Source organism: Strigops habroptila, chromosome 2, assembly GCF_004027225.2.
Source record: "Strigops habroptila isolate Jane chromosome 2, bStrHab1.2.pri, whole genome shotgun sequence".
NCBI classification, from domain to species: Eukaryota; Metazoa; Chordata; class Aves; order Psittaciformes; family Psittacidae; genus Strigops; species Strigops habroptila.
In genome coordinates this window covers 82,997,673-83,024,474 of record NC_044278.2, presented here as the reverse complement: position 1 = coordinate 83,024,474, position 26,802 = coordinate 82,997,673, and the positions used below count along the sequence as shown (strand labels likewise).

General features: G+C 35.2%; 1 protein-coding gene across 1 annotated transcript in view; it reads right to left on the bottom strand.

The window, feature by feature from the left end:
* DACH1 (dachshund family transcription factor 1) overlaps nt 1-26,802 on the bottom strand; it is a 377,909-nt gene that overhangs the window by 5,438 nt on the left and 345,669 nt on the right. The window contains 1 exon segment of the mRNA XM_030476075.1: nt 26,704-26,770. Coding sequence (XP_030331935.1) covers nt 26,748-26,770 — 23 coding nt within the window. The 3' untranslated portion in view covers nt 26,704-26,747.

Genomic DNA, 26,802 nt, shown 5'->3' with positions numbered 1-26,802 from the left:
ACCATATAGATAAAGCAATTCTGCTGTGATCAAGTAATACCTAGGGAGAGTTCAAAATTTTCTATGACTTGTAAAATATTTCCTTGATTTTCTTTAGATTAGTCATGAAAGTACGAGGTGCAAAATGAATATCCTTTTCTTTAGAGCCTATAGCACCAGCATGGAAAAAAAAAAAAAGTCACAGTATCTTTGGAATTGCCCACCAGCCTCTCATAACATGAGTTCGCGAGAAGATGGAGAAATAATTTTTTTAGGCTTTATTCTTTTGTTCCAGCATGCTCCTGTGCATAGCTGAGAAGTTCATGTCACCAGTCAAGAGGAGTGTACACAAAGTAAATAGCACAGTAGTTCAGAAATATGAATACTTCAAACCATGCCAGGAAAAGTAAAGGTAACTCACAGCTCTGCAGAGGAATGGTAACCTCATATTGTGATGTGGTGACCATTTTAATACCTGTATTTGACTGCCGCTCCTTTGGCTTTTCAGACTCCTATTCCCTTCTTCCTATACGTTTCTTTCTCAATTCTTATTGTTCAGAGGTACTTCTGAAATGACTGGAACTTCTCAATGTTGTCAAAGCCACCAGAACCACTTTGCCTCTAGGTGTAGCCAGTGTTCCTATCTGAATACCAGTGGAGCATTACCACTCATAGTCCTTTGTGATTCGAAGGTTAAAATCACAAGCAAAACCTACAAATCATGACAGCTACCAGTGATCAGCAAATCAAGTTGAAAATGCCACTACTCCTCAATTCCGAATCATGACCATGCCTCTGCTGCCTCCTGATCAGTTTTTATTTATGTATGTGGGTTGCATTACTTTCTGTTGTTAAAAAAAAAAATGCAGTTTGTCTATATGCATAAAACCAATTTTAAATAAACCAGATACGGAATATACTATTCACACGAACATGGATATGTGCACATAAACATACGCTACACAAACACACACAAAAGAGTGTTTTCTATAAATGTTTACAACACTGGAGTATATTTTTAGCCTACTGAAAATTGTTGAGCTGTGGTGAAGTTTCCCAAATTCACATAATGTTATATACAATTTAAATACATAAAACTTCCTTTCACTCTTAGGAAGTCAAGCAAACACACGAACTGGGAAAATACTGTTAAATTTCTAAATAGAACTGTGCATGATTAGCAGATTGTCATCTGTTTTAATTGCTCTTTTGCAAATGGCAGTGTTCAGCAAGATCACACAAGCTCATGCTAGTAACTCAAACTGAAAATGCCACTATTCCTAATTCTCATTTATTTTTGTCTCTGCACTGATATGACAGAAATTCTAGCCAGAGTGAGGGAGTATTTTTTTTGGATCAACCCTTTTTAATTAAGACTCATTTTGAGGCTTTTGAATGAACACGGTCATAAATGTTATAAGAAAACAAACAAATTGAACTGACATAAAAGTCTGCAATGCTGAAAAGGATCATATGCCTTAAAATGCATTCCCACAGAGGTGTCAGCTGGAGAATGATTCACACTGGTGTTCTGTGGGCAGCTTGTAGTAATATCTCTATGGGTCCAACATTTTCTGAGATAAAAACATAAATCCACTCAAATATTATTGCTATTAATATGCATCCTTGTAAAATTATAAAAATCTACAATCCAATGTTAAGTTTGGTCTTAGATTCCAAAACAAATCATGCATTAGATGGCAATGTGTTTTTCTGCCACTCAGTGCAAGTCACACTGGTGTTGTTTGCCATGCAAAAATATAATATTTTAGTTTGCATTTTGAGAGCTGCTTTAAAGATAACAACAGTGATCATCATGACTATAAGAGCATACTGTTATTTACAAAAATCTGCAGATCTACCACAAAGGTGTGGTGTCACATCTGAATTCAGTCAATTGCTATCAGAAAAAAGCCTATTGAGGAAAACTCTCCTTAGTAAAAGGATAAAAGTGTTTCCCACATTTAGGAGCTTTGGGGGAAAAAACCAACCAAGCAAGCAACAAACTAAAAATGGTAGCATGTCACAGAGAGCTCATAAGTAAGAAACCCACAGAATCCAGGTTAAAAAGAAGAAAAAAAAGACAAAATAATGCATGAGAAGGAAAATAAATTATAAGATCAGAAATCTCAGTGGTAGCTTTGGAAAGTTAGAATGTCAAGGTTTGAATAATTTTTTATTAATTTATTATTACTTGATTGATAGTTTTTATGATCATAATTTGTGAGATGTAGGATAGCAAATGCCAGGAGCGCTTATATCAAAGAAAGTAGCCCCAGTTTAGCCACTAGAGTTCCTAACTACAGTTAATGTAATTTTGTGAAAAAGGCATAGGACAGTGACGTAAGCTGATTGTCACTCACAATAGGCCTTAAGGATAGTTGAATGATGGAACTATTAATGTCTTTGTGCTTTCAAAGAATACTTACTTTAAGTTGATCTCTTTTTCGTTAATAAGAACACAACTGAACAAGTAAGGACCTGAAATTTATTCCCAACCATGACTCTGAAATGAGCTGCAATTTCACTTTTTTTCTGTTTTCTCCTTTAACCTTTCTCTCTTTCTTCCCCTTCTCTTTTTAGGTAACAGAGATTCAGTGCACTGATGGTTTCTCAGTCTCCTTGTCTTTAACAAGGTATAGCAGTGTTAGCTGAGATCTCTAAGGACTACATTAGCACAAATAACAAAAAAACCCCACCACCACTAACAAAAAAACCCCACATGTGCATACTTATTTAATTGAAACTATAGGTTCTTGGCTCACAAAATTGCATTTGAAGCCCATCTCTATGGCTTGTGACTGAGCTGAGAGGCCTTTTTTTTTTTTAAAACTGCATGTTGCAGTACAAAATCCCTAGGACTAGCCCTCATGCTCAGTGAAGACAGCAGAGACTTTGTACTGAAATTCAGTATATACACACTACTGCCACAACCTACAGGTGTTAAAAACTTCTAACTTCAGTTCTATCAAGCTAAGGCTATGACGAAGCATTTCCGACTCTCTGTACAAGAAAAGATAGTGTGGCAAGTAAATGAAACAACTTGAAAGCTAGTGTAACATATTTTGTAAATTAAGAATCATTAAAGCTCTTTTCCTCAACATTTTATAAGCTAGAATATCAGAATGAAAAATATTATGATTTACCCTCAGTCCAACAGGTTAAAAGAAATAAAATATTTGTGACACTAAATGGGGCTACTTTTATCTAAATAAAAGAAAAGCTGCTCACTTGTGCTAAAGAACATAATAAATTGTGTTTCCTGTTAGGAAGTAGCTTTATTGAAAATGGCAGCTATTTTCTCAGAAGTTATTTCCAGGCACCTGTAATCTAATGAGGTTTGTCCCTTTCAAAGAACAGTTGTACGTGCATGCCCGAATGCACACAACCTCTTCAGCCCAGAGCTGATAAAAGCATCTGCAAGCCATAGCTCAAGCACATTTAAATTATATAACTGGTTGGTTTATTTGTTTTAATAAGATGGGGCAAATGTGAATCACAGTGTACTTCCAACCTTTCATTCAACCTGATGTTTTAATCATTTGGAGGAAGAGACACAAAAACGAAACGAATGGCAAACGATGATTCATGTGATATTTGATAAGACAGCAATGGGAAGTCAAAATAAAAGCAAGCATATTGTGACAGATGGAAGGGATCTTAGTCGAATAGTAACCCTTCTTCAAAAAACTTATAGGAAGCAGCTAATTAAGGACAAAATATATTTTTGTATAATCTAGATATTTCTTTCAGAATTGAGACAAAAGAGGAAGATAAAAAAATGGGAGTCTAACTTCTTAATCATTGGAAAATTTTTTATTATGAGGCTGAATCTTTTTCAGAGTTTGCAGTGTGAGACCGAAAACATATAGCCCAGCTTTTGTAAAATGCAGTCATGAAATCAACAGAACACAACTTTATGTAATTTTCCTGATGAAATGCAAAACAATATGTTGTAAGGGGAAAAAACTCCTTCCAGCTTTTGAGGTTAATCAGAACACTGAAGATTTACCAATCGACACTGAAAAGGAGGGACAGAAGGATCTATAATGTCCTGACATTGTTACTGATTTAAAAAATAGATCATCTGCATGGAGACCTCATAGCAGCCTTCCAGTGTCTGAAGACGGCCTACAAGAATGCTGGGGAGGGACTCTTCATTAGGGACTGTAGTGATAAGACAAGGGGTAATGGGTTCAAACTTAAACAGGGGAAGTTCAGGTTAGATATATGGAAGAAGTTCTTCACTGTGAGCGTGGTGAGGCACTGGAACAGGTTGCCCAAGGAAGTTGTGAATGCTCCATCCCTGGCAGTGTTCAAGACCAGGCTGGACGGAGTCTTGGGTGACATGGTTTAGTGTGAGGTGTCCCTGTCCATGGCAGGGGAGTTGGAACTAGGTGATCTTAAGGTCCTTTCCAACCCTAACTATTCTATGATTCTATGATTCTATATATTGGGGAACACAGATGGATCCCTGCCCTCTTTCCAAGTACAATTACAGTGGAGTACAGGAGAATGTAGGAAAGCAATCAACTGCCAAAGCTTTGAAATTTGAACAATTTGTTCTTTAAAAAAAGTGCTTATCCAGTTTTTATGCAAAGATGGGTGATTTCACACTGCATGTTCAATAAACTCATGCAAATATTAAGTATGTAAAAATATTTGGCCAAACACTATCCTAGTTTGCCCTTTGTGTAACAGCAATAAATTAGTTTCAAATTTGCATATTGTTATTAATCATATACCTTTCATTTCTCTACTTAACATTCATGTACAAATCTATTTGTGTTAATGCTCACTGCAAATATTCAGGAGACTGAGATGTTCATGTCTTTCTTTTTAAAATTATAATTATACTTAGGAGATTTTAATTCTACCTCTGAGTTTCCACACATAAAACTTAAACACAGTTACGTAAAAATGAGTGTCTAAACATCTTTATTTGTAGATATTTTAACTATTGAGCTGTCAAGATCTTCTTTCAGTAATTTTATCATATGTTTTAATCATGAATATATGTTTTCATTATATCACTGAATACCCTGGGAGCAAGCTAAAGGTCAGCAATCCGGTCTTTAGTAAACTAAGAAAGCACTAGACTACCTGAATATGTCACCTTCTATTATTTAAAGATCATATAGTACACACAGAGCTTGCCATTTTGAGCACTGAAAAGACTGACCTGGCAAGGTGAGGAATTCTTTGAAAGAAACAGATTAGAAAAAAAAGTCACACTGTCTTTTATAGTTGCCTTATGAACTTAGCAACCTTTTTCCTATTTGTATAAACAGGACAAAAACATAATCCAGAAAAAGACAAAAGAACTGATTACTTACAAGCACTGAACCTAAGCCACTGTATTGTGTCACTTCTGCTGGTAAAAAAAAAAAATAAAATGAAACTAATAAAAAGAAAAACAAATGACAAACCAACAGAGAAAAACCAAAACAAAACACCTTCAACTAAAGAATCATGTGGAAAAGTTATTAAAGGATGAAGTCACAGCTAAATACAATCAGCTTGCGAGCTTCCACAGCTCACTGTGTTCTGCTCTGTTTATAATACAGTGTGGATAATTTTTGTGCTGAACAATCTATCCTGCATTAAACAGTTTTAAATTCTGCAAAAAGGTCTGCTTTATTTGCTGTTGTATTGTCAGAAACATAAACAACACTTTTTTTACTATCTTTTTAACAAGCCAATCAACAAGCAACCTTGGATCTGTTAGCATAAAATGAGCAAGAGGCGAGTATTGGAATGTGGTTTCTACCTGACACCTTCTTTCTTTCCTTGTGAAGTCTTGACGGAAACAGAAATTACTATTCAACTTGTTAGTCAGATTATTCTTTCCACTTTTCTCAATATTTGCCTCCTTTTTTAGAGCTTTGCTCCAATGATCACTTTTTTACCCAAATATCATCACCAAAGTAATCTTACATACAAAATACCAAATTTTCACACAGGCTTAAAAAAATAATTATTTTTCTCTATGGAGAGCAAAAAATGGTCTTGAAATCTGAATTAAATCAGTGTTTGTTGGAGCTTTCCACAGTTTCTGAGTTGAGATCAAATAACAGAAAATACCTATTCAAAAGCAATTACAAGCTAGCAGTTCTTAAAACTTCCTCCGTACATGGATGGAAACACACAGACAGATCCTTTCCATCACTGAACTAGAAGCTAATAGCATTAGCATGATACATGTGTTTGCAATTACAGATCACATAATCAAGTGTGGATTAATAAAGATCCTTTATGAAAGTCTGGGAAAAGTAAAGAGTCATGATTTTTCAACTAGGAATAGTTGTGGTCATGCTTATTAGTATTAGTAATCTACTGTTTCCATCACCGGACAGTGTGATGTTCATTTCCTTCAGCATGTACAAATCATCTATGAAGACAAGCTCTTCTAAAGAATTATCTTTTCTAGAGCTTTAGCCCAGACTACTTATAAAGTAGTCAAAACACAAACTCCTATGCAGAGCACCTCTTTTGATTCACGGAATCACAAACCTACCTCACTCTTCTCAAGTTACTTCTTTTCTATGCAAACAATTTTCATTTGTGAAAATTCTAAAAAACCCCTCAAAAACTAAAAGGCAGACCAGTGTTTTGTTGTTTTCAGATTAGACTTAAACCCCACAATTAACAGAAGAGTATGATCTGGTTTTTCCTTTATCCCAATTACTGAGATGTCATTTCAAATGCTGCAAAGGTTACTGGAAAATAGAGGCCATTTAAAGAAAGCATTTAGCTTTACTACTTACATTAACCTGCAAACATCAATTCTGGAATGTGTGGAATCCTTTTCTAATATCAATATCACATTAACACCACACTTTTCTTTAATACCCAACTATCCTTGATCTCATCTGTGCTAAAACAGAGTAACAGCCCAATGCAAAATATGAAGAAATGATCGCATTCAAGAACAGGAAGGAATAAGGCTGTAAAATAGATGGATTGCACAGTAGCAAGCTTATGGAAAATCTATTAAGGATGCATGGGGTGTCAAAACACATGCAATATAAGCTTGCTACTTTTAGCCATTTTGTATAAAAGTAAGCTTATGGAAGACAACGGCACCAAGCAGTCAGCTCCAGAACAAGAGTCAAGGTGACAGAAACCAAACCAGAAGTCATGCCTTAAGAAATAAGCAATGAACTGAGTCATACATAATCCTTACTACCACACAGAAATATGAATAGATCTTAATGAAGTTCCCGGGACTTAGCTTGAGGGACACAACTGCAAAACTGAAAAAAAATGAGCTCATGTTAAATCTGAGAAAGACTTCAAGCCCAAAGATGTATGTATGGTTTCACCTAATAGCTATGAAGGAGTAGTTAAGCAAAATGCTTTTGCTCCTATAAGGAACAAGGAATTAACAATACTAGCATTTAAAATTACAAGGGAACTCTTTCAGTGACAAGTGCTGATACTGCCCCAGGTAGGTTGTTTTGCAATTCATAATTCAAACTAGTTCCCCTAGCTGAGTGTAAACTTCCATCTTAAGCGTATCTTCATAGATGCATTTAAGTACTTCAGTGACAAGCAAACCTTTTCCATTGCCTCTCAGTGGTAACATAATTTCAGATAGGTACTTCAGAATTATTATTCTACCCTCTCAGGAAAAACTCAATTAGCCTTAGGGCCAGGTGGTTTGAATTTGGCACCACTCTGCGTCTTTGCCAATAGAGATTCCTCAGAAAAAACAGCATGTCATGACAGACTGTCCTGGATGCACCCCACTACAGAAATCCCAAACCATATGGAAGCAGCATGCCTTCCCAGAGAGAACTTAGCACCGTGGTCCATCATGAAAAAGTAAGCAAGAGAAAAAAGAATGGCTAAATTAAACTACACAGCAGCCTTAACCAGGGACTCTGGGATCAAGTGACTACCTTGGAGTCAAAAGCAATGGCCTGTGCAAAATATCTGAACTGCAAATTTTTCTTGCTGGGAAGTGTGATTTTGTCAAGACAGAGGAAATGAAAAATATTACTTCACGGTTGCTTTTTCTCTTTTATTTATTTATTTACTTTCTCTCACTGTCCACTTTCACTGTTTATTTTCAACAGAAATATATTAATGGCAGTTGTACAGGTCACTTGCAGGACCTCCCCTGGAAGTGTTTAGGATGTGGGTTATCCACGCTCAAGGTGAATTTAAACTAGAATTATTTCAGAACAGGCTACTAGTATAATACATGGAATAGAGTACAAAACATGAAAATAGAATCAATTGACATACTTATAGAAAAGCAACTGATTATCCCTTGTATATACATTAAATAGTAAAAAGAGGCACAAAACAGTTCTATTGCAGGAACTCATTTCTGGTGTAGCCTTCCAAGATGATAGAGGTATTAAAATGGTCTTTAAGATGGTATTTGTGATATGATATCCTGCAAATGTGGATTTTAAAGCCCATCTAGTCCTATCCCTAATGCTATGCTATTACAGTAGGAAGAGAAGCAAGAACTGAGTATATCCTGAATATATTTACTGAATATCTGGTCTGGTAAAACAGACTTGGCTATGAAGTTAATTTTAGCTGGAAAATCTCAGAGAGTCACAGGTTTTGCAAAAATATGAAAAAACCTACAGGGAAACCTTAGTTTTAATTCCTAAAATTATGAGGTTTTTGTGCACTGGATGTTTAAGATCAAACTCTGGAACTATTACCTATTTGGAACAGGAATAGAACTGATTTCTGTACGTTTTAATAGTGTTTAGCATTTTAATATTTTAGCATTGGGAACCAGATTGCTTAGGATGGCAGAGTTACTGCAGTGATAGTAACTGTGATTGTCATAACAAATTTGATGATAAGGTTAAAAATGGAACCGATCCTCCAGTCAGTTATACTACTTTTATGATGCTTCCAGTATTTCCAGTAAAGCCAAGGAGTCTGATTCAACCACAATATTTTTATTCAGTTCATCAATGTGCAAAGATACTGTTCCCTCTTCAGTGGCTAAGAGGGTGTATCATTGAGTCAGAGTGTAAAATGAAAAATGAGATCAAATTATTGCTGCTTTTTATTTTACGTTTGTATTCAATATAGCTTGATTACTTGAAAGGACTTGTAGCCAGCATATTGCAGCATGAAACAGTATCATGAAAAATACATGTCTTTTAATGCAAGGGTTGCACTGACAGTTTGTCACAGGCAAAATCTGCAGAATCAACAGAGACTAAATAAACAAGTCAAAACTTGAATTATATAATATAGCATTGTATATTTTTAACAATCTCTATTCTACTTTCATGCTTACAAACCTGCACTGTAAATTTTTTGGTCCTGACTTCATAATACTTTGTTTCCAAGGCCAGCTGTAGCAGTTTGTGATCCATCCTTTCTAACGTCCATGACAAAACACACTATTATGCTATTGCTGCTTTTCCTAAGCTGCAATAGAGCTTAGAGGATGCATCACTTCTAAAAAATAAAGCTGACAAAAATATAATAGAAAAAATATTCCTTTTATCATTACTGATACATGTTTCTCAACTACAAAAATCAAAATGACATCACATTACCATTATATATATTGCTGTCTCCCAGGATGTCCTTTAGGTGTCACGGAACCTCAAAATGACCAAAATACTTCCTGTGGAGGGTTGAAAAGCTAAAGATTTCTTTTTAAAGCTACCAGTCTGTTCTATAGAATAGATTTTCCTCTTTACAAGCCAGCTGGCAGTTCACTGGAAGAATACTTATTATAGATATATGCTGACAGAAAATTTTAGCTATAGATGGAACGTGATGCTGGCTAAGTATTCCTTCAAAATGTGTTAATTTTAGTTCCACTTCCTTTATACTTACTTTTCTTAGTTGATTTATTTCTTTTCTTTTTTCTTTCTTCAAAGGAACTTGAGATACTAACAGAGATGGGTCAAGGTCCAAATCAAATCCTTGGGAAAGCTGAATGTTTGAACTATACAAAGACTAAATTGTTTTATGTTATCTTTCTTAATTATGTCAATATAAAAATAAACACTGATAGAAAATGCTATTTTTAGAATTAAAACAGATTTGGCATAGTAATTGGTTACTTTGCTGGTTTACAATAAGGCATTTATATGAATGTTACAGACATATTAAGAATTTGTTCATCTTAAAATAAAATACTGTATTTCCTATTTCTGAAGGACATAAAATATTTTTTGTTTGTTTGTTTTTATCATACTGGCAAAGAGAGAAAGGACAAATCCTAAAAATCTTTGGCCACTTTAAAATTAAACCATAAGACCCTCAGGTAGTTTAAGTTAACACAGCTTTACTGATGGGAAGGGTATCTTTTCTTCTTTTTCTTTATTTTCTAAAAGTGACATAAAAGTAATAGAGCAATTGAGCTGGAGTGTGGAAGGGGTGATTACCTTCCCAGCTCTTAACACTGTTCACTGCCTGATACAATCTCACCATACAGTTTTATTTACATTTTTAAGTTTAACTGCTTGTTTGCCTCTTGAATATATTAAGTGACTGTTGAACTGTCATTTTTTACAACAGGACTTCTGATCCCACAGTTAGTTTAGGATTATAGAAGAGAGACTGTCACCTATTACGCCAAAATGTACCACTTTTGATCTAACACAGAATAATTGAGGTAAGTCAGTCTATTAAATTTTTCTCTTACGAAAATCCAAGCAGGCTGCTTTTACAAAAAATTGTGGCTATCAACTATTTCTTTACTGAATCCCATAAAATATTTTAAAATCTATTTTCCCATACTAGATTTACCTATAATTAGTTGATAAGTTGTGAATTGCTGTATTTTGCATCACCTCTCTTTGCAATTTTTTAATGCCTGGGATTCTGGTCACCAAAGAAAATATAAAAGCAGAAGTTAACAACATAACTGAACTTCTGTTGTGCCTTTACAAACATTAATTAAGTTTCACAACACTCCTGTGAGATACCAAAGCATCAGTGCTGCCACCAAGAAATCAGGAGATAAAGACTGCATAAAGATTCAATTCTGGCTTAAGGCATTGGTTAAAAATGCACTGAAGCATGCAAAATGCACTATTCTTTTACCATATAATTCAATAGCAAAACATCAGAGCTAAAGCATATAAGGAACACAAACAAATGCTACCATTTTAATTGTGAAATTGATATTATCCACTTCATTTTTTGTTTGCTGTAAAATGTGAAATGAGCAAAGACAGTGACTCCTTATCATATACTTCTTGTAACTGTGTCACATGGTATGTTTATCTTTTACAGTTAGACTATCCTGGAGTATAACCCCTGCTGTAAAATGGATTTATTGTATTTACACCAGGGTACTCTTGTTATACGTATGTCCACAGACAAAGGAGAAACACAGACACCTATTTTATGAAGTAGTGAACTGTACTGTAGATGCTTCCCTCCACTCCCTCCACAGAGGGTTGAGGGTGACAAGCACAGACGTAGATGTCGACATTGTAGACTTCTACATTTCATCATGTTAATTCCAACCCCTGTCTTGTTTGCAAGCAAAACTACATTTAAATGAAGAAACATTTACTAGTTGTCCATTACAAATTAGTAATGAGATAGCAATACAGTTAAAGTAATATAATACAACTATATTCATAATATAACACCACTTCCCATTTTCGAGTTCTGTGATACTTCATCTACCTCTTTTTCCACCTCTCAGTATATGTCCACTTTTGTTTTTAATTCAGAGCTTTCTGAATGTTTCTTTAGACTCTTGTTTCATTCCCTGTGCCTCCCATGGTAGCATCTAATTGCAATAAAAGCTGCAAAGCTTCAAGATTAATGAAGAATTCAAGTTATCCTTTCTACATTTGAAGGTCATGCTTTATGCAAATTTCAAAACTGTAAAGTATGGAAACATTACAGAACTATACCAAGCAGAAAGTGAATTGTCAAGCATGGATGTTTTTCCAGAAGTGATGCACAATTACTCATTTCCAACATCAGTAGTTATAAGAAGTGACTGAAATGCAGCTGCTCATAGCGTGTTTACTATCACAAGTGATGTTGGAATTCTGAGGCAAGCAAAAAGGAAAATACACAACAAATGAGATTCACCACATTAACTTCAGACACCTGTGCTGTAGATACCTGTGTTTGAGCTGGTTTTGTAATAAATGAGGAAACTTGGAAGTTATGATTCATTTTCTTCAAAGGACGAGATGTGTCTATTACTCTTCATTGACTTTAATAGGAGTCCAGCCAAATAGCTCAGCTAAAGACATCTACCCTACAAAAGTGTGAAGTGAAACATATCCCTCCCACTGATATTGTTTGGGTATTTTATAGACAATTACATTGCCTCAGCAGTTATTCCACACCTTTGTAATACACAATGACATCTATATGACCATTATGGCATCCGTGAAGTTCCACTTTATCTTATCAGTTGAAAAAATTATAAGATAATGTAGTAAAGAATATATGACTTCGTATACAGTCTTGATAGCTTAAACATCCTGTTTCCTAAATTATTTTATATAATGAATGCTGTATCTTAAAGCACTCCTAAGCAGCTCCTACTTTTCTATCTCCACACGTCTGGCTTTCCAAAGTGTTGCATGTAATAAACAAATTCAAACACATTAATGTGTTTATAAACTCCTTGTGCAAGGATTTAAGCATAGGCAGGTGTACTGAAAATGAGTGCAGATCCCATTGTGCTGTTTCATTGTGCAAATAAAATTCTTTGTATTCAAAATCCCCCATCATTTCCCTATTTCAAGTTATTATTCCAATAATATTGTACTTACCTTTGAAAAAAACCCAAAACTCCATTCCACAAATCTTCCTATGCACGGCATTAACATTCTGTATAAAAGCTATTTTATTTTAACCATGCTTCACTATTCTTTCTCCACAGACACTATTTCCAACAATATTAAGTAGCTGATACATTACCTTGGGATTCTAGGTGGTCCCCTTTTAAAGTATAGCCTTCACCTTTGTCCCCAAAAAACCAATCATCATCCTCTTACACCTATTCTTTTTACAGAAATTGCCCCTGCAAAGCACTCAATTTCTTTTCATCTCCTTACACTTCCATATTCAAATTTTGCACAAAACCTTAATATAGATTTTTTTTAATTCTCTTTCTGGATGTCTAGCTATTTTGGATACTGTCTCAAAGTTGCTGATCATCGCAACGTGTCATTTAACTTTAGGTCCTCTGCCACTATCATCCTTTATAACTGTTACTGTCATCAGTCTTACTCCAGGTTCAACCACTAAAGTCAGGCAGTAACTCACAAACTGTTTTTTCCACAACTGTTAGTCTAACAGAGTATAAACTAACCCCATCTCATGTACAAAATCATGTAGTATTTTCAATTTTAACCTATGATGTTAGCCTCTTTTTCTGTACACAATGTCTGTTCTAGAAAAGCTGTTATGTATCACAGGTTGACAACAATAAAAGATACCAAAATGTTCACCTTGTCAAACCTATTAGTAAAATTAAAAAAAAAAAGAGAGAATCATCAATTAACATGAAATTCAAGAGATTTAAAACCCCTTGAAAACTTCTGGGGAAGGAAATAAGGTTTCTCAAATTTTAAATGTTGGTTGCTGTAGTCACAATGACACAGAATGTGCAATAATGTGTTTGTTTTTCAGATACTGTAGGTCTGAAGAGATTTTTTTGTATACTTCAATTATAAAAACATTTAAAACATACAAACTTGTGCAATTTTTATTTTAATGAAGATGAGAAGTTCATTAATGAAGATAAATATTTCATTAGATGTTAAATAAAACAAAGAGATTTTTTGGCTTCTCTCAGCACAAAATTCCTTTGAAAGATTAATTAATACATGCAAATTATGCAAATTAGACCCATGCAAATATTTTATGAAGACAATTAAGGGAACCATTAATTACTGCTTTTTTTGCTTCAGTGAGATTCATTCATTTAATTTTAATTTCACTTTAACTGTTTTGATGTATAATCCTGCAGCTAAGAACTATATCTTTCCTAGTGGGTCACTTAAACTTATAAATTTCATCAAGTGAGCAGCAACAGAAATCTGTAAAGATATTCTCTGGGCTGTGTTTAGTATCAAGAGAAATTTTTGACACAATGCACTCCTAGAAACTGCAAAACTGGAAGGGAATGTGAGCTCGTTCTTGGACAAGGTTCAACTGCTGGAAAAGCAATTAATTTGCTTTGGCTGTGCTAATATAGGGGAATTAGAAAGTGTGACACAAGACAAATAGAAATAATTAGTTCTCCAAAATGATGTTCTCATTAATATGGTTTGAACAGTAGAAATAAAAAACATTATTGTGGCATGTCTGCATTCTGTCCCTAGCCACAGGAGGTAGAAAAATGCAAGATACAGCATTTTTTTACCTTTGTAGTTTGTCTGGCGGTGGCGTTTATTTTTATTTTTTATTGTAGGTTTTAAGGAAAGCAAATTGTGGACCTGATGCTGTTATTTAAAAACTACTGCACTTGCCAAAAGCATAAGGGATCCCTAGGTTTCTAAACTGTTTTCTTCCTGTGAAAATACGAAGCTATAAATATAACTGACTACGCTTTTCACAACAATACACTCAAGTTCCTAAATTGAACTTTGATTTCAATATCACTCATTTAAATCCTATTTTATGATATGCAATACTCAAGGTGTAATATGTTTATTCTGTAGTTTAAGCTACTATAGCAAAAGATTGCTCTATCAAAATAGTTTATGATATCCTGTCCAAACCTGATAGCATAAAAGAAACTTTCTTTTTTGACAATGTGAATACACATGCATAAATTTGACAAAGTATATAGAGGTAGATTTTCACTTGCTCTCACTCTTTAACGCTTATACCAGTACAAATGAAGTTTTCTACAAGCAGAGAAAATCACTAGCTGATACTCTTCACAAAAATAGGCTGCTACAAGGCTGTTAAGAATATTTGTTCACCTACAGTCTAAATTTCTTTGCAGAATTAAAGGTAAGGTAACATTATGAGCCCCCCTTAAAGTACTAAACTTCCCCTCCCTTCCCCATAGGTGATATGACTTCAGCAGTTTCAACGGAAAGTACCTCCCTTTGAAAGTTTAGCTGTGTACATACCTTTCATCTGCAATAAGATATTTATAGTGCAATGATTTTATTTAGTTTATTTATTCTTTAGTTAGGTGGCAAATTTACAGCATCTAACAGAAATTGAGATTTTCTCTAAATGCAACAAGGGTAGTGAAAATGTGGCCACGTCTAACTTCATGTTTTTTGATAGATTTCATGGCAGGGGGGTTGGAACTACATGATCTTAAGGTCCTTTCCAACCCTAACTATTCTATGATTCTATGATTCTATGATTACTACCGTTAAGAAAATTCTCAATTTTCTTAATTTTACCACCGCAATTACCACAGATGTTTAGCAAAAATATACAAGAAAATTTCTAGAACTCACATTGTAATAATTCTGTATATAGGGACATTGTTGATAAAACAAAATGTAATGAAGGACTTCAATAGTTAAAAGTTAAAATCTATGAAACTTTCCTATTCTTTAAATAGTCATTTTTTCTTTGACAACATGAATATAATACTTGCATGGTCCTAATTTGGTAAGAATGTTGTCAGTTAAGCACATGGATGAATGACCACAATACTTGCAAAATGCTGGGAAGCACATTCTTCCTTGAACATCAATTCTGTTGCTAGTCATCTTTTTTTGCAAATTTTTATTAAATGTGTCTGTTCTTAATGATTTCTTTCTAGCCAAATCTTCGAACCAGCACCTCATACCTTACCTCTTAGACTTTCCTAGACTAGGCTTTGATGAAAGGTTTTTGGTATTCAAATATTGTTCTCCCTTTGTTAGGATCTTCTTATTTTCCATCTACATGGCTAATTTCTTTCTCAGTTTGATCTTTTTGGCTTCTTCCTCAACTTTCTGTTTCAGTTTCTCAGGGCTGCTATCTTCCTCCCACTGTCTTCCTCTCCCAGCTTTCTACCTGAGTTATCTCATCCACAAAAAGAAATTCCGCCATCACATCCTCATTGACAACTGACACAGCCCTTTGTACCCCATGTCTATTCCCTTCTGTCTGACCTAAAACCTCAGCCTGCTTTTCTGATTCTCTGTGTGAATGTTTAGCTGCTCTGATAATGTCAGGTTGCATAAAGAGAGCTCTTAATCATTCACCCCATCTGATTCCTCCTGCTCTTCCTTACCACTACTACTCCTCTTAATCTCTGTGAACTACTCTTTTCATCTTACCTGTCCGTGAAGTTCAAAATGAAGGTATCCTGTTTGTCACTTTTGATGCTTCAATACAACACTGTCTAAACTTCTTCTCAGAAAAAAATCTCTTTCCCTCATTTTCCTATGACTCTGTCTGGCTGTAAATTCATATACTGTTTCTTCTCATATCTTACCTACTAAAGCCTATGTCTGTTTGAGCTGTGTAACAAATTCATATGGCAAAAATATTTTCCTAGTCTACTTCTTTGAATTGTCACTCCTTCGCTGGCTCTTCCCTTTTAACAACTGGAAACATGGAACTTGAAAGGTTCCACCTTACTCGTCACCTTCTGCATTACTCCTTATCAAAATGCTTCAAATTGGAATGATGTTTCCAAATAAGTACCTTCATAGCTTTTTCCCCTATTGCTCTCCACAGTTAAGAAAACCCTCTTGTAATGTTCACAAGACTAACTCACTACAGTCCTTCAGGCTCAAAATCTGGATTTGCAGGTGAGTCTGACAGCAAGACCTGAGATCAAAAAGGTACCTGAATCAGAAATGTCATCAGGAATATGGGTTCATGAACACATACAACTTCTTACATAAACAGAAGTCATTTACCAGCACAGACACTAACATCTCATAGTCATCATCTCATCTCAAAAAACATTTGTTTAAAGCTTTGAGGGAAATGACATTACTTGCTATATTCCTTTATTAATTTTTGTTTACCTTGGTCATGAATGGGGACAGTAATTTCAAGCATATGGTAGGGGATATAGGTAAGGATGATCATGTCAAAATATTTAATTAACACTACTGCACCACTGCTGGGGTAAGATGGATTTACCTCATAGGAGAAATGCACTGAATACTCTTCCACGTAAACAACTGGAAATTCCTTTGCTTCTTGCTGTTGCCATAGCATATTTGGGGATAGTTTTGCATTTGATGACTCAGGTTTAATTGAATGTCACATCTTTTTTCTGGTTTTGACCAAAATATCAAAAGGAAATCATACAGTAAAGAATGCATGTTTAGTCTTCAGCTCCTGAAGTACAGGAAGCTGATGCTGGTTTATCTTCACTTCTATGAATAGAAAAGTATAGCAGGTATTGAGTCTGCCTGTATACAAGGAAGCTGAAGAACAAAATTCAATGGAGCTTTGGGTTAGGAAGCTAGCAGAACATACATAAATTAAACAATCCATTCCCTATTACTTTATTGTAGCTTCAAACCTTTTAAAAGTCATTATGCAAGGTATTTTAACCAAACTGGTTATATTTATGTAGAAGTAACAGAATCTAGAGTTTATGCCCAGTCTTTTTGCCAAACGCTGAACACATAGGTCAACTTGATATGTGAGGGGTGATCATATCAAATGAATTAATAATCAAATAATGCTAGGCAACATATGTTTTTGTATTTTCAAAGCTGTGGCTTACAAAGACAAGACTTGAAAAGATTTACACCAGGCGCACTTTGTCATTACCCTGATATTCACAGAGGCTAGCCTTCAGTCTGTACAAGTGCAGAGCAAACACAGATTATGCGTTACGCATATTCTGTAAGCATGAAGCTTTAGGATATAAATCCTACCACCAATATTCAAGTGCATAAATTCCATCTAGTTTTCTGTATGTCTATACAATGAGAGAACATGAAGAAAGATATAAAAGGGAGGGCAAAAACATGAAGGACAGAATGAAATTTTTAGTTTTTGCAAGATTTTTCAGTCTCTGATCTACCACAGGTTTCCAACATATCTATGACCAAACTCCTTACCCCTTCTATGACATAAAGATAATTGCTTTGTTCTGCATCACAGGAGTTTTTCCTGACATGAAGATTAAATCCATTAAAGACTGCAAAGTTGATCAGCTATTACAAAGATAACAATACTACTAGCTTTCCTGTTACTCCAGCCATAGCTCAAAACAATTTGTCTGAGACAGACAAAAGGCTACAAACTGGAATCAGTAACAAAAATAAATAGATAAATAGGTAGATAAATAAATAAATCTGTTTACTACAACTTATATTCATGCAGAAACATTATAATAAATGAAGTAGCCTCTGAAAATGTGTAACAGCAATTTAAGGGACAATTTTTGGACTAGCTATTTTTGGTAGATTTACAAAATTAGTGTTTTCTCAGGAATAATTTGACCTTAACCAGTTTCTCAGAACTGTTATGCACAAACATGCTTTCCTTCAGCTTGATGTCTGATTTTGTCTTCTGTTTCGACATGCATATTTACACTAGCACCTAAAAAGAATTACACACTTTATAAATTAATTCTGTTGAATGTCTGCTAAAGACCAACTTAACTTCTTTAGTCATTTCTTCATATGGTTACTCTTGCAAGCTTCTTGGTGAAATTGAGTATTTTTTTAACCAAAAAACAGGAAGCAACTATGGAAAGATTTTAACATTGAATGTAGAGATAGAAGTCAAAGATGTTTCAAAGGACAGAGAAAGTACAAGAAACTCCAAGGTATATTAATAAAGTTCTGGGCTGGCATACACAAGGCCAGCTCTTTATTTGGCCAAAGTGCTGCTATCTGAGTCATATATGGCAAAAAATATCAGATCTTTTTGAAAGTCAGTCAGTTTGGACTTCTTAAAAAAAATCCCAATCCATTAACACAACTTTTTCTCCATATCTTACATTTTCATATCTCAGTCAAATGCTATGTAAAATACAAGCTAGTCACAGATAACAGGAGACTAAAATATAGAGAAATTATCACATGAATGTTTGTGTGTTTCCTCTAAAAATTCTAGAAGAGTGGCACAGGATTCCTTTTGGAATTAATGTAGTAATAAGAATATTTTTATTCAAAATGTATAACAATTCACAAATTTCCATTTAATATAAGCAAAATCAATAATACAATATGTTCAAAGGTGTTCTGAACTAGCAAAAAGTGATTGATTCAATATCTGGTACGATTTGAGTCAGCCTTCTATAGCCTGTGTGGCTTCCAGCTGCTGCTCCAGAAAGGCCTAGATATTCCATAAGCATGATTAACCCTATGCAGATGTCTCAGATACCCTGGAGCATCTCAAATCGGACTAGTCATCTACTCATGAACAACCATATCACTTTTTAAATAGTGTGAAAATTAATGTTAAGATAAGAATATCTTAACTTCTCTCTGAAAATCTTTTTTCAGAGTTTCAAACACGCAGGGATGAGATGGGAAATTGATTATGACCTTCCTTCGTAGAATTGCTCACATGGCCTGCTAAAAAACTTTTTATTTTTTCTTCAATGCAGGTCATGGCTGACAGTCAAAAAGGGCCACTGAACAGGACAGTCGTAAGAGTTGTCTTCCTCATGCTTCACATGATAACTCACAACAAGGGAAACGCAAATATTAGAAAGATCTCCAACCATCAAATATTTTGAGGTCTGTTGATGGTGAAGTCTTTTATGATTTCATAGAAGAATGTAACACTAATGTTGACAGACGAAGTTACTTTATAAGGGGATGATACACAAGCATCAGGCATTTTTAATGTCTATAGTAGTTTAAAAATCAAATGCCTAGGAACAATCTTCTCTATGACACAGCTGACATGATGCCACTTTCCAACACCTGTCTAAGAAGTAGTAAATGTGGCTGAAGAGAAAAAAAGAGAGAAAAAAAGTAATAGCTCTCCACACAGTTTGGAGGCAAACACTGGTAAACAGCTTACAGTCAGCAGATCTAGCTCCTCAACCAACCTAAAAGGCACAGGACTATGGTTCAGTTGTGAATGAACCAGAAATCCACTTTGTTCATATCTTTTTCATGATAGGCTATAGAAACACCATTTCACTGAAATGATGTTTAAATCAATTTTTCATCCTGGCTTAAAAAAATAAAGTCTTTTAGTTCTTTCTCTGGAACGAAAAAACCTGATTTGTTTTTCAGTTGAGGATACTATGCTAGAAATGTGTGTTTTACCAGCCTGTTCAGGTTCCAGTTACCTTCCGAGGAAGGAGATGAATGGAAAAGAGTACTCATGAGAAACAAATAGGTAGTTTAGTGGCTTGCAGTGCCCATCTCTCCCAGGTAACAAGACAACTGGCGTGACCTCGGAAGTCTGTTAGGTAAGAATTCATAGATCCTATCCTTCCCTGTTTGAATAATATGAACATGGAGGAGAGAGGGAGTAAGAGATGAAAAAAATGAAACAGAGCAAAACAATTCTATATAAAGTCTTAATAGCCTTTTTGATGCACAATGTGCTTTATTTAATATTCTTATTGTCCTGAATTTTCCCATTTGACTCTGTTCATGCTTAGTCATTAATTTTACACATAGTTGCTTTAAAAGTGCACTAAAGTACTATGTTGGAAGAAAGCCTCTGATTGATTAATCATTTATCTCAGTAGAAAAGTAATGAACATATTTGATTTCCAGCAGCTTCGTATATATACAGCTATAAAATGAGATGTAAATTGCAACAGATAGCAATTTCAAAGAGAATGTGAAAAAGTTTATGTAAGAGTATGTGTTGAATAGGAGGGCTCTATTATAATACTTTGCAATGTATATGTAACTGTTCATTAACTCTATGCCCTTCCTTTGCTTTTTGGATGGTAGATAACAGGATTATGTACCTTAAAGTTTAAAGGTGTAGCTAACAATGAGCTCTATGAACACTGTGAAACAATTGTCTATTTATAGGTTACTGCCTGCAATCAATACCACCTTCTGTTTAAGTTAATCAATGTTGTCTTTAATTGATTAGTTTGGGTTGAAAACCTGCCAAAGTGCTGGACTACCAGGCAGGGGGATAGGGAACATACTTATTACTGTTTGGTTTCCATGCATGGTAAGATAATTTCAGTATTTATTAATGGTCAAGGAAATATGAAGCAAAAGAAATCCTTACTGTATGTTTCCTCACTGACTATTCAGATTTTGACAGTAAAGAACAAACGAGCAAGAGATGTCATGAATGCCTAATGTACAATCTAGGTTTAAAATCTGTACTATACTGGATTGTGTGTCAAGCCAAAAAATCAATAAAACAAATGTCTTTAAAACCAGTGAGCCTGTAAAGATAGTAAGGCTTATTCTGCTTAGGGAAAATAAAATATTTAAATTAGTGTACAGGAGAGCGCCCAGCTTTTTCTGAAATGTGTAAAAATTAGAGAACCTATTTTCAGAGGTATAGCTTCTGCAACATTAATGAAATTCAAAGTAGTGCACACAGATTGTTGTTATTTATTATTTGTTTATAATTTCATTGAAGTGCACAGCACTGTACATTGAACAATAAGTGCATGACCCTGACATTAATACAAGGCATTACACACTGCAGTCAAAAAGCAGTTGAAGTTTAAGGCAATAATCAGAAGAAAATGAAGCATTCTAAGCATGTGCTACTGCAAATAGAACAGTACTTAACCAGCAAATATTTTGGAAGACTGAACAAAAATAAAATACAATCAATCAGGTGGACTAACTAAAGGGAGTTGGTAAAGCAGCTCCACTAAATGTCATTGAGGGGTAGACACGAAACTTCCAACAGTTTCCCCCCTTTAACACCACCACTACACCTACAGGTGCTAGAATAATCCTAAGGAGGGCACAGTCCTGTCTTATGCCTGCAGTTAACCAAAGCTGTAGAGACTGAAACCAGTTGTCTTACTGAACTTCAGAAACCTTAAGAATGGAAAACTTAAGGAGGAAACCTGATAATCAAAAGGGTAAAAACAAAAATGCAAAAAATGCTGAAAGTCACACGTTCACAAGACATGGTATTTCACAAACATAGGCAGACCTTCTTACTGTTAGCTGACTCCTAAGCTGAAAAAAAGACTCTTTCTTGACAAATTAAATGGAAAGTATTAGGTCTGGTTTGGGGTTTGTGTTTTTGCTTTGTTGGGTTTGTTTTGGATTTTTTTTTTTGCTTGTTAGTTTTTGCAGGATTTTTTTTTTTTTTTAATTGGGTTTATTTTTGTGGGGGTGATTGTTTTTGTTGTTGTTTTGCTGTTGTTGTTGTCGCTGTTCCTTTTTTTTTTTAAATCTGGAATTACAGATGGAATAATGCAAGAACAAGCTAAGTGGCCTAAAAGTCACAGAAAAGTTCATCTCCAAAAAAACCCAGACCACTGTTTTGTAATTGCTGCTTTACAGAACCTTTTCATATTTCTATGGGTCTCGAATAGCCAGCTGTTTGTTTCCATAAACAGCCTAGCTAAGCAGCAGATGTTTCCTTGGGCAGTTATTCAATATATCTAGAAAAAAAACCACCCTTTGCCTTCCAGGCTTCTGACAGCTTTGTTTCCAGCTCCTGACTTTTCCCTGCTGAAATGTCCAACCTTTATAGCAGGCCTGCACAACAGGTGGGCTGTGGGTCTCTTGCAGCTTGAAAAACCATTTGTTTGGCCCATCAGCTGCTGAGAAGCATCATGTACTGTTTGATTTGCCCAGCTGCCAAGAGGCAGCAACAAGATGTCCAGCAGAAAATGTGTATCTCCTAGCTTGTCACTGATCCCTCAGAATGCATGTATCTCCTAGTCAGCCACCTGGTCAACCAGCACACACATAGCTCCACATCATATGCACACGTTGCCTCACAGGTCAGAGAAGTGGCTTAATAAGAAAGATCTGGATATTCAGAAGTAGTATTTGACAGGAAGGGGGAGGTTGAAACAGAGGGGGAAGGAAAATGGGAAAGCAGTAATACAAGGGAAGCTGAAACAGTGCTGAAATGATTCAGCAGAGATGTCACATGGGAAAATGAAAATATATTTTCATTCTCAAAATGACCTGATGAATCCATTTGAGAATCCTGGCTCTATACTAAACTGAAGCACCTTTCTGCTAGAAGTCCCATGCAATAATAAATGAGTAACAACAAATCTACAGTACTTACTAAGCAGCAATAAAAATGGAATACCTGATAAGCAAGTGTCAATTGAATAAAAATGCAAAATTTACAAGTTTATATATATATATTTAACATTTCTAAGATGCTTAATGAGAAAAAAAGGCTAGAAAAACTTGGTAAAATGTATAAAAAATCAGATGCTTTTCTTTTCTTGGGTTTAATCAATCAGTACTTAGAGAATATATGACCATCGGTTTACATGGCATTATACAGATAGATGACCTTGTCTCTAAGGGTCTATGGGTGCAAATGGAATTGCTTTTGATTAAGAGGAAGGGGGGACACAGAGAGCAACAGAGAGAAATGCAAAGATAGGAGAGAGAAGCCCTGGGAGAAAGATACTCTACTGAAGGGACTCTACAGAGGATAATGGATAAGAGAAATTGACTTGATGCTGGTCATAACAGTCAGTATCATGGGCAAAATAAATGAAAGAAACACAAAAGAAAAGGCATTTTAGTTAAATGTGCTGCAAAGAGAACTGATGTCCCCAGAAAAAGAAACAGATGTCCTGTCTTCTGAGGATATTGAAAACTATTTTTAAAAAAATCATTAATTAATTTGAGAGTAGTCTTGCAACAGAAAATGTGCCCTGTTACAGCCAACAGTAATCTTCTCTAAGTCTATAAACCTTAAACTCCCATAAAACTTAAAATTTAGAGAAATTAGGACAAGAAGTCTGATGCAGTTGGAATTGGAAATAGAGACAGAAAATGTAACTACAGGGAATGACTGAGACTGGTTAAACACATAGAAACACAGAAATCAGGGCACTGGAAGACACTGTGAAAGGGAGCTAGTAGTAAGAAATTGTTGGCTCACAGTAATGGAGACTGAAGTTGAGGGATTGAGTGGTTTGGACTTACTACACAAGAACAGGACCCAGTGGTTGAGTATAGAAGGAAAGACGGGGACAGAAGACAGATAGGGTGAGAAAGTCAGGTAAAGTCATCTGAAGTGGAAGAAATCTTGACAAGTAACTGGATGTGTGGCATATGGATAGAGTGCTATAAGCCAGTATCTGCAGATGTCTGGATCTTCATTAACAAGGATATTAGGTGTGAGAAGTTAAAATTAGAGGCTGCAATTATAACTCAAAAGTAATAGAAACCTCTATTGAAAGGTAAGCAAAAAAGAGGCAAGATTATAAAATTTGGAAATGGATAATTAGGCCATAGATGAGAAAGAAATAATAATAAGAAAGCTTCATGGAGACACTGTTAAAAGTAATACAGGTTGCAAGAAAAGTGCAAGGACAATTCTGTGCCCAAGGGCATGAAATGTATCCCAAGATTGTCTTTATTTATCTCAACAAGTATCTGTAAAACCCCCATGGCAAAATGGTCATTCCTTATACCATACTGTTCATAATAAGGTATTACAGTTTATCTGTTACTTTGTTAGCTTTATCATTGGGAACCTAAAGCTTTAAGTCCATAAGGCTGTGAAACTTCTGACTGTAGCTTACTTGTAAAAAGGAAAATCCTAGGAAATTGTTACCCAGGACATTATCTAAATGGTGAAGCAAAACACTCAACTGTTAGGAAATGCCAAAATTAAGATTTAACATATGAAAGAAATTATCATTTGTGCCTCTTCTGTAAAGCATGATGTCTAATGATGAAAGTATTATATACAAACCAGGTATTATATAAAACATGAGAGCACACAGTGAGCACTGAAGATAGAGAAAATATTGGATAGATATCCATTTATTCAACTATATCCTTGTCCCCTGAACTGAATGAGACAGAGTACTGTGAAAAATACAGTATCTAATCATATAATTAAAGATTATATCATGATGCATACACAAAGACAGTTGAACAAAGGTGCGGAAGACAGCCTTAATTCTACCATTTCCTAATTTTGGAATGCTTGACTTAACAGCCTTGATAATGGCCTTTTTCAATAAAGTTTTCGATCTCATAAAAAATATCATCACATATTTCCACATGCTTTTGTCCAAGATTTATACATCAGAAGTGGAACTCTGTGCACAAGCTTTGCAGAACCACCAAAAGTTCCTTTTCAATGTGGAAGTCCTTCAGATAGCTAACTTTCAAACACAAATACAGCAAGAAAGAATCAAGGACTATCGTTTGACGACATTATTACACTGATTTTGCTAGTTGAAAAATAGATTGAACAAATTTCAAACCAACACAGAAAACAATTTAGGTTAGGTTTTCAGGCAAATGACTGAAGCTGTATCTAAGCAATTTTTATTAATGTGGAGGGCAGCTACAAGGCATCTTCCCCTAGTACTTAGACAGCAAAATGAACACACTAAGCTCTTAGTATGGGCAAAGCTGAATCATAATTCGTTTCTCACTCTTCCTCAGTAGCCTTCAAAGGCCTTACAAGTAACTTCATACAGTACTATACAGTCAGTCAGTGTGCTGAGTTGCAGTTGTTTTTTTTCTTTATTCCTGGATCTGCTCAACATCTCCATTTCCTGCCTTGTCTTTTCTGGGAGGGAAAGAGACAGATGGTCCTGGAAGCTTTTATGTGCATGGTAGCTGAGTGGCTTTTTTCCTTACACCAGTAAAGCATAGTCTGAAGCCACTTAGCATTACACTTAACTGCACTGTTAATATGAGCCTACAGAAGAGATGGAAAATTAGAAAAAGGCAAGAAGAAACAGTCGGTGGGAAAGGGCTTAGAAAACATAAGTTGATTTTACTACAGGACAGGGACAATAAGGTAACAAACTCCTTTGGAGAAAGGCTGATGTGCTAGAAGGAAAAAAATTGCAGCAGAATAAGGAATTGAGGCATGAAATATTGAGTGATGGACAAAAGGAACAGAAATTGCATGAGAGGAAAATGCATAGCTAAGTCAAAACTGACTGAAAGAGTGAAGTAGGACAGAAAAAGTTTGAGGACAGGCACAGGGTCTCTCGGAACAAAACCAGGCATTTGGGTAAAAAATAAGAAAAGGCCCGAGAATTCATGGGAACTGAACAGGGTGAGAAGACTGTTAGCAGAAAACGATGAAGCTAGTTTCAGAAACAGCTGGAATGATGGCATGTAGAAGTTGGAAATTAACTGGAAGAAAGTAGGAATGGTACAGGCTGAGGCAACTGCTAAAAAACAGGAAAGAAATAGAGAAGACAAAGAAAAAAAATAGCAGCCTGAGAGAGAAAAAAATCTGGTTAAACTTCCTGTTCTTAACAGGATAGCTTTGGGAGAAAAGCACAAAACAATTTAGGAACAATTTGGGAAAAGGAAGACATGACAGGGACACCACAGGACCATATGAAAAGAATGGTCACTGGGGAAGACAGTGCAGAATTACAAGAAGACAGTTCAGAAGAACATTTTTAGAGGTTTAGATAATGCATAAAGGGAGTGATGTTTAAATGTAATGAAGATGAGTGTACAGGGCTTGGGAGGTAAACTACTAGGGGACAGAAAATTTGGAATGTGGGATTTACAGCAAAAAAGAAAAATTAATAACACGGGCAGGCAAATATGGAGTAAGTAAAATATGGAGTAAGTAAGCAGATGGGGAAGCAAATGTCAATGGAAATAAGAAAGTAAGAGTGGCAGTAAATGTTACTGTTCTACTGCTTAGTAAGAGATCTGGTAACAAAACAGTATATAAAAGTCAAACATTATCTTTGTATGGTACCTTTTTGTGTGGGATGAGGGGGTCTTGGGAAACCGGATTGGGAGCTAGGCATAGGCATCTAGTGAACCTACAATATGTATGGAGAAGAGGATAATCTGC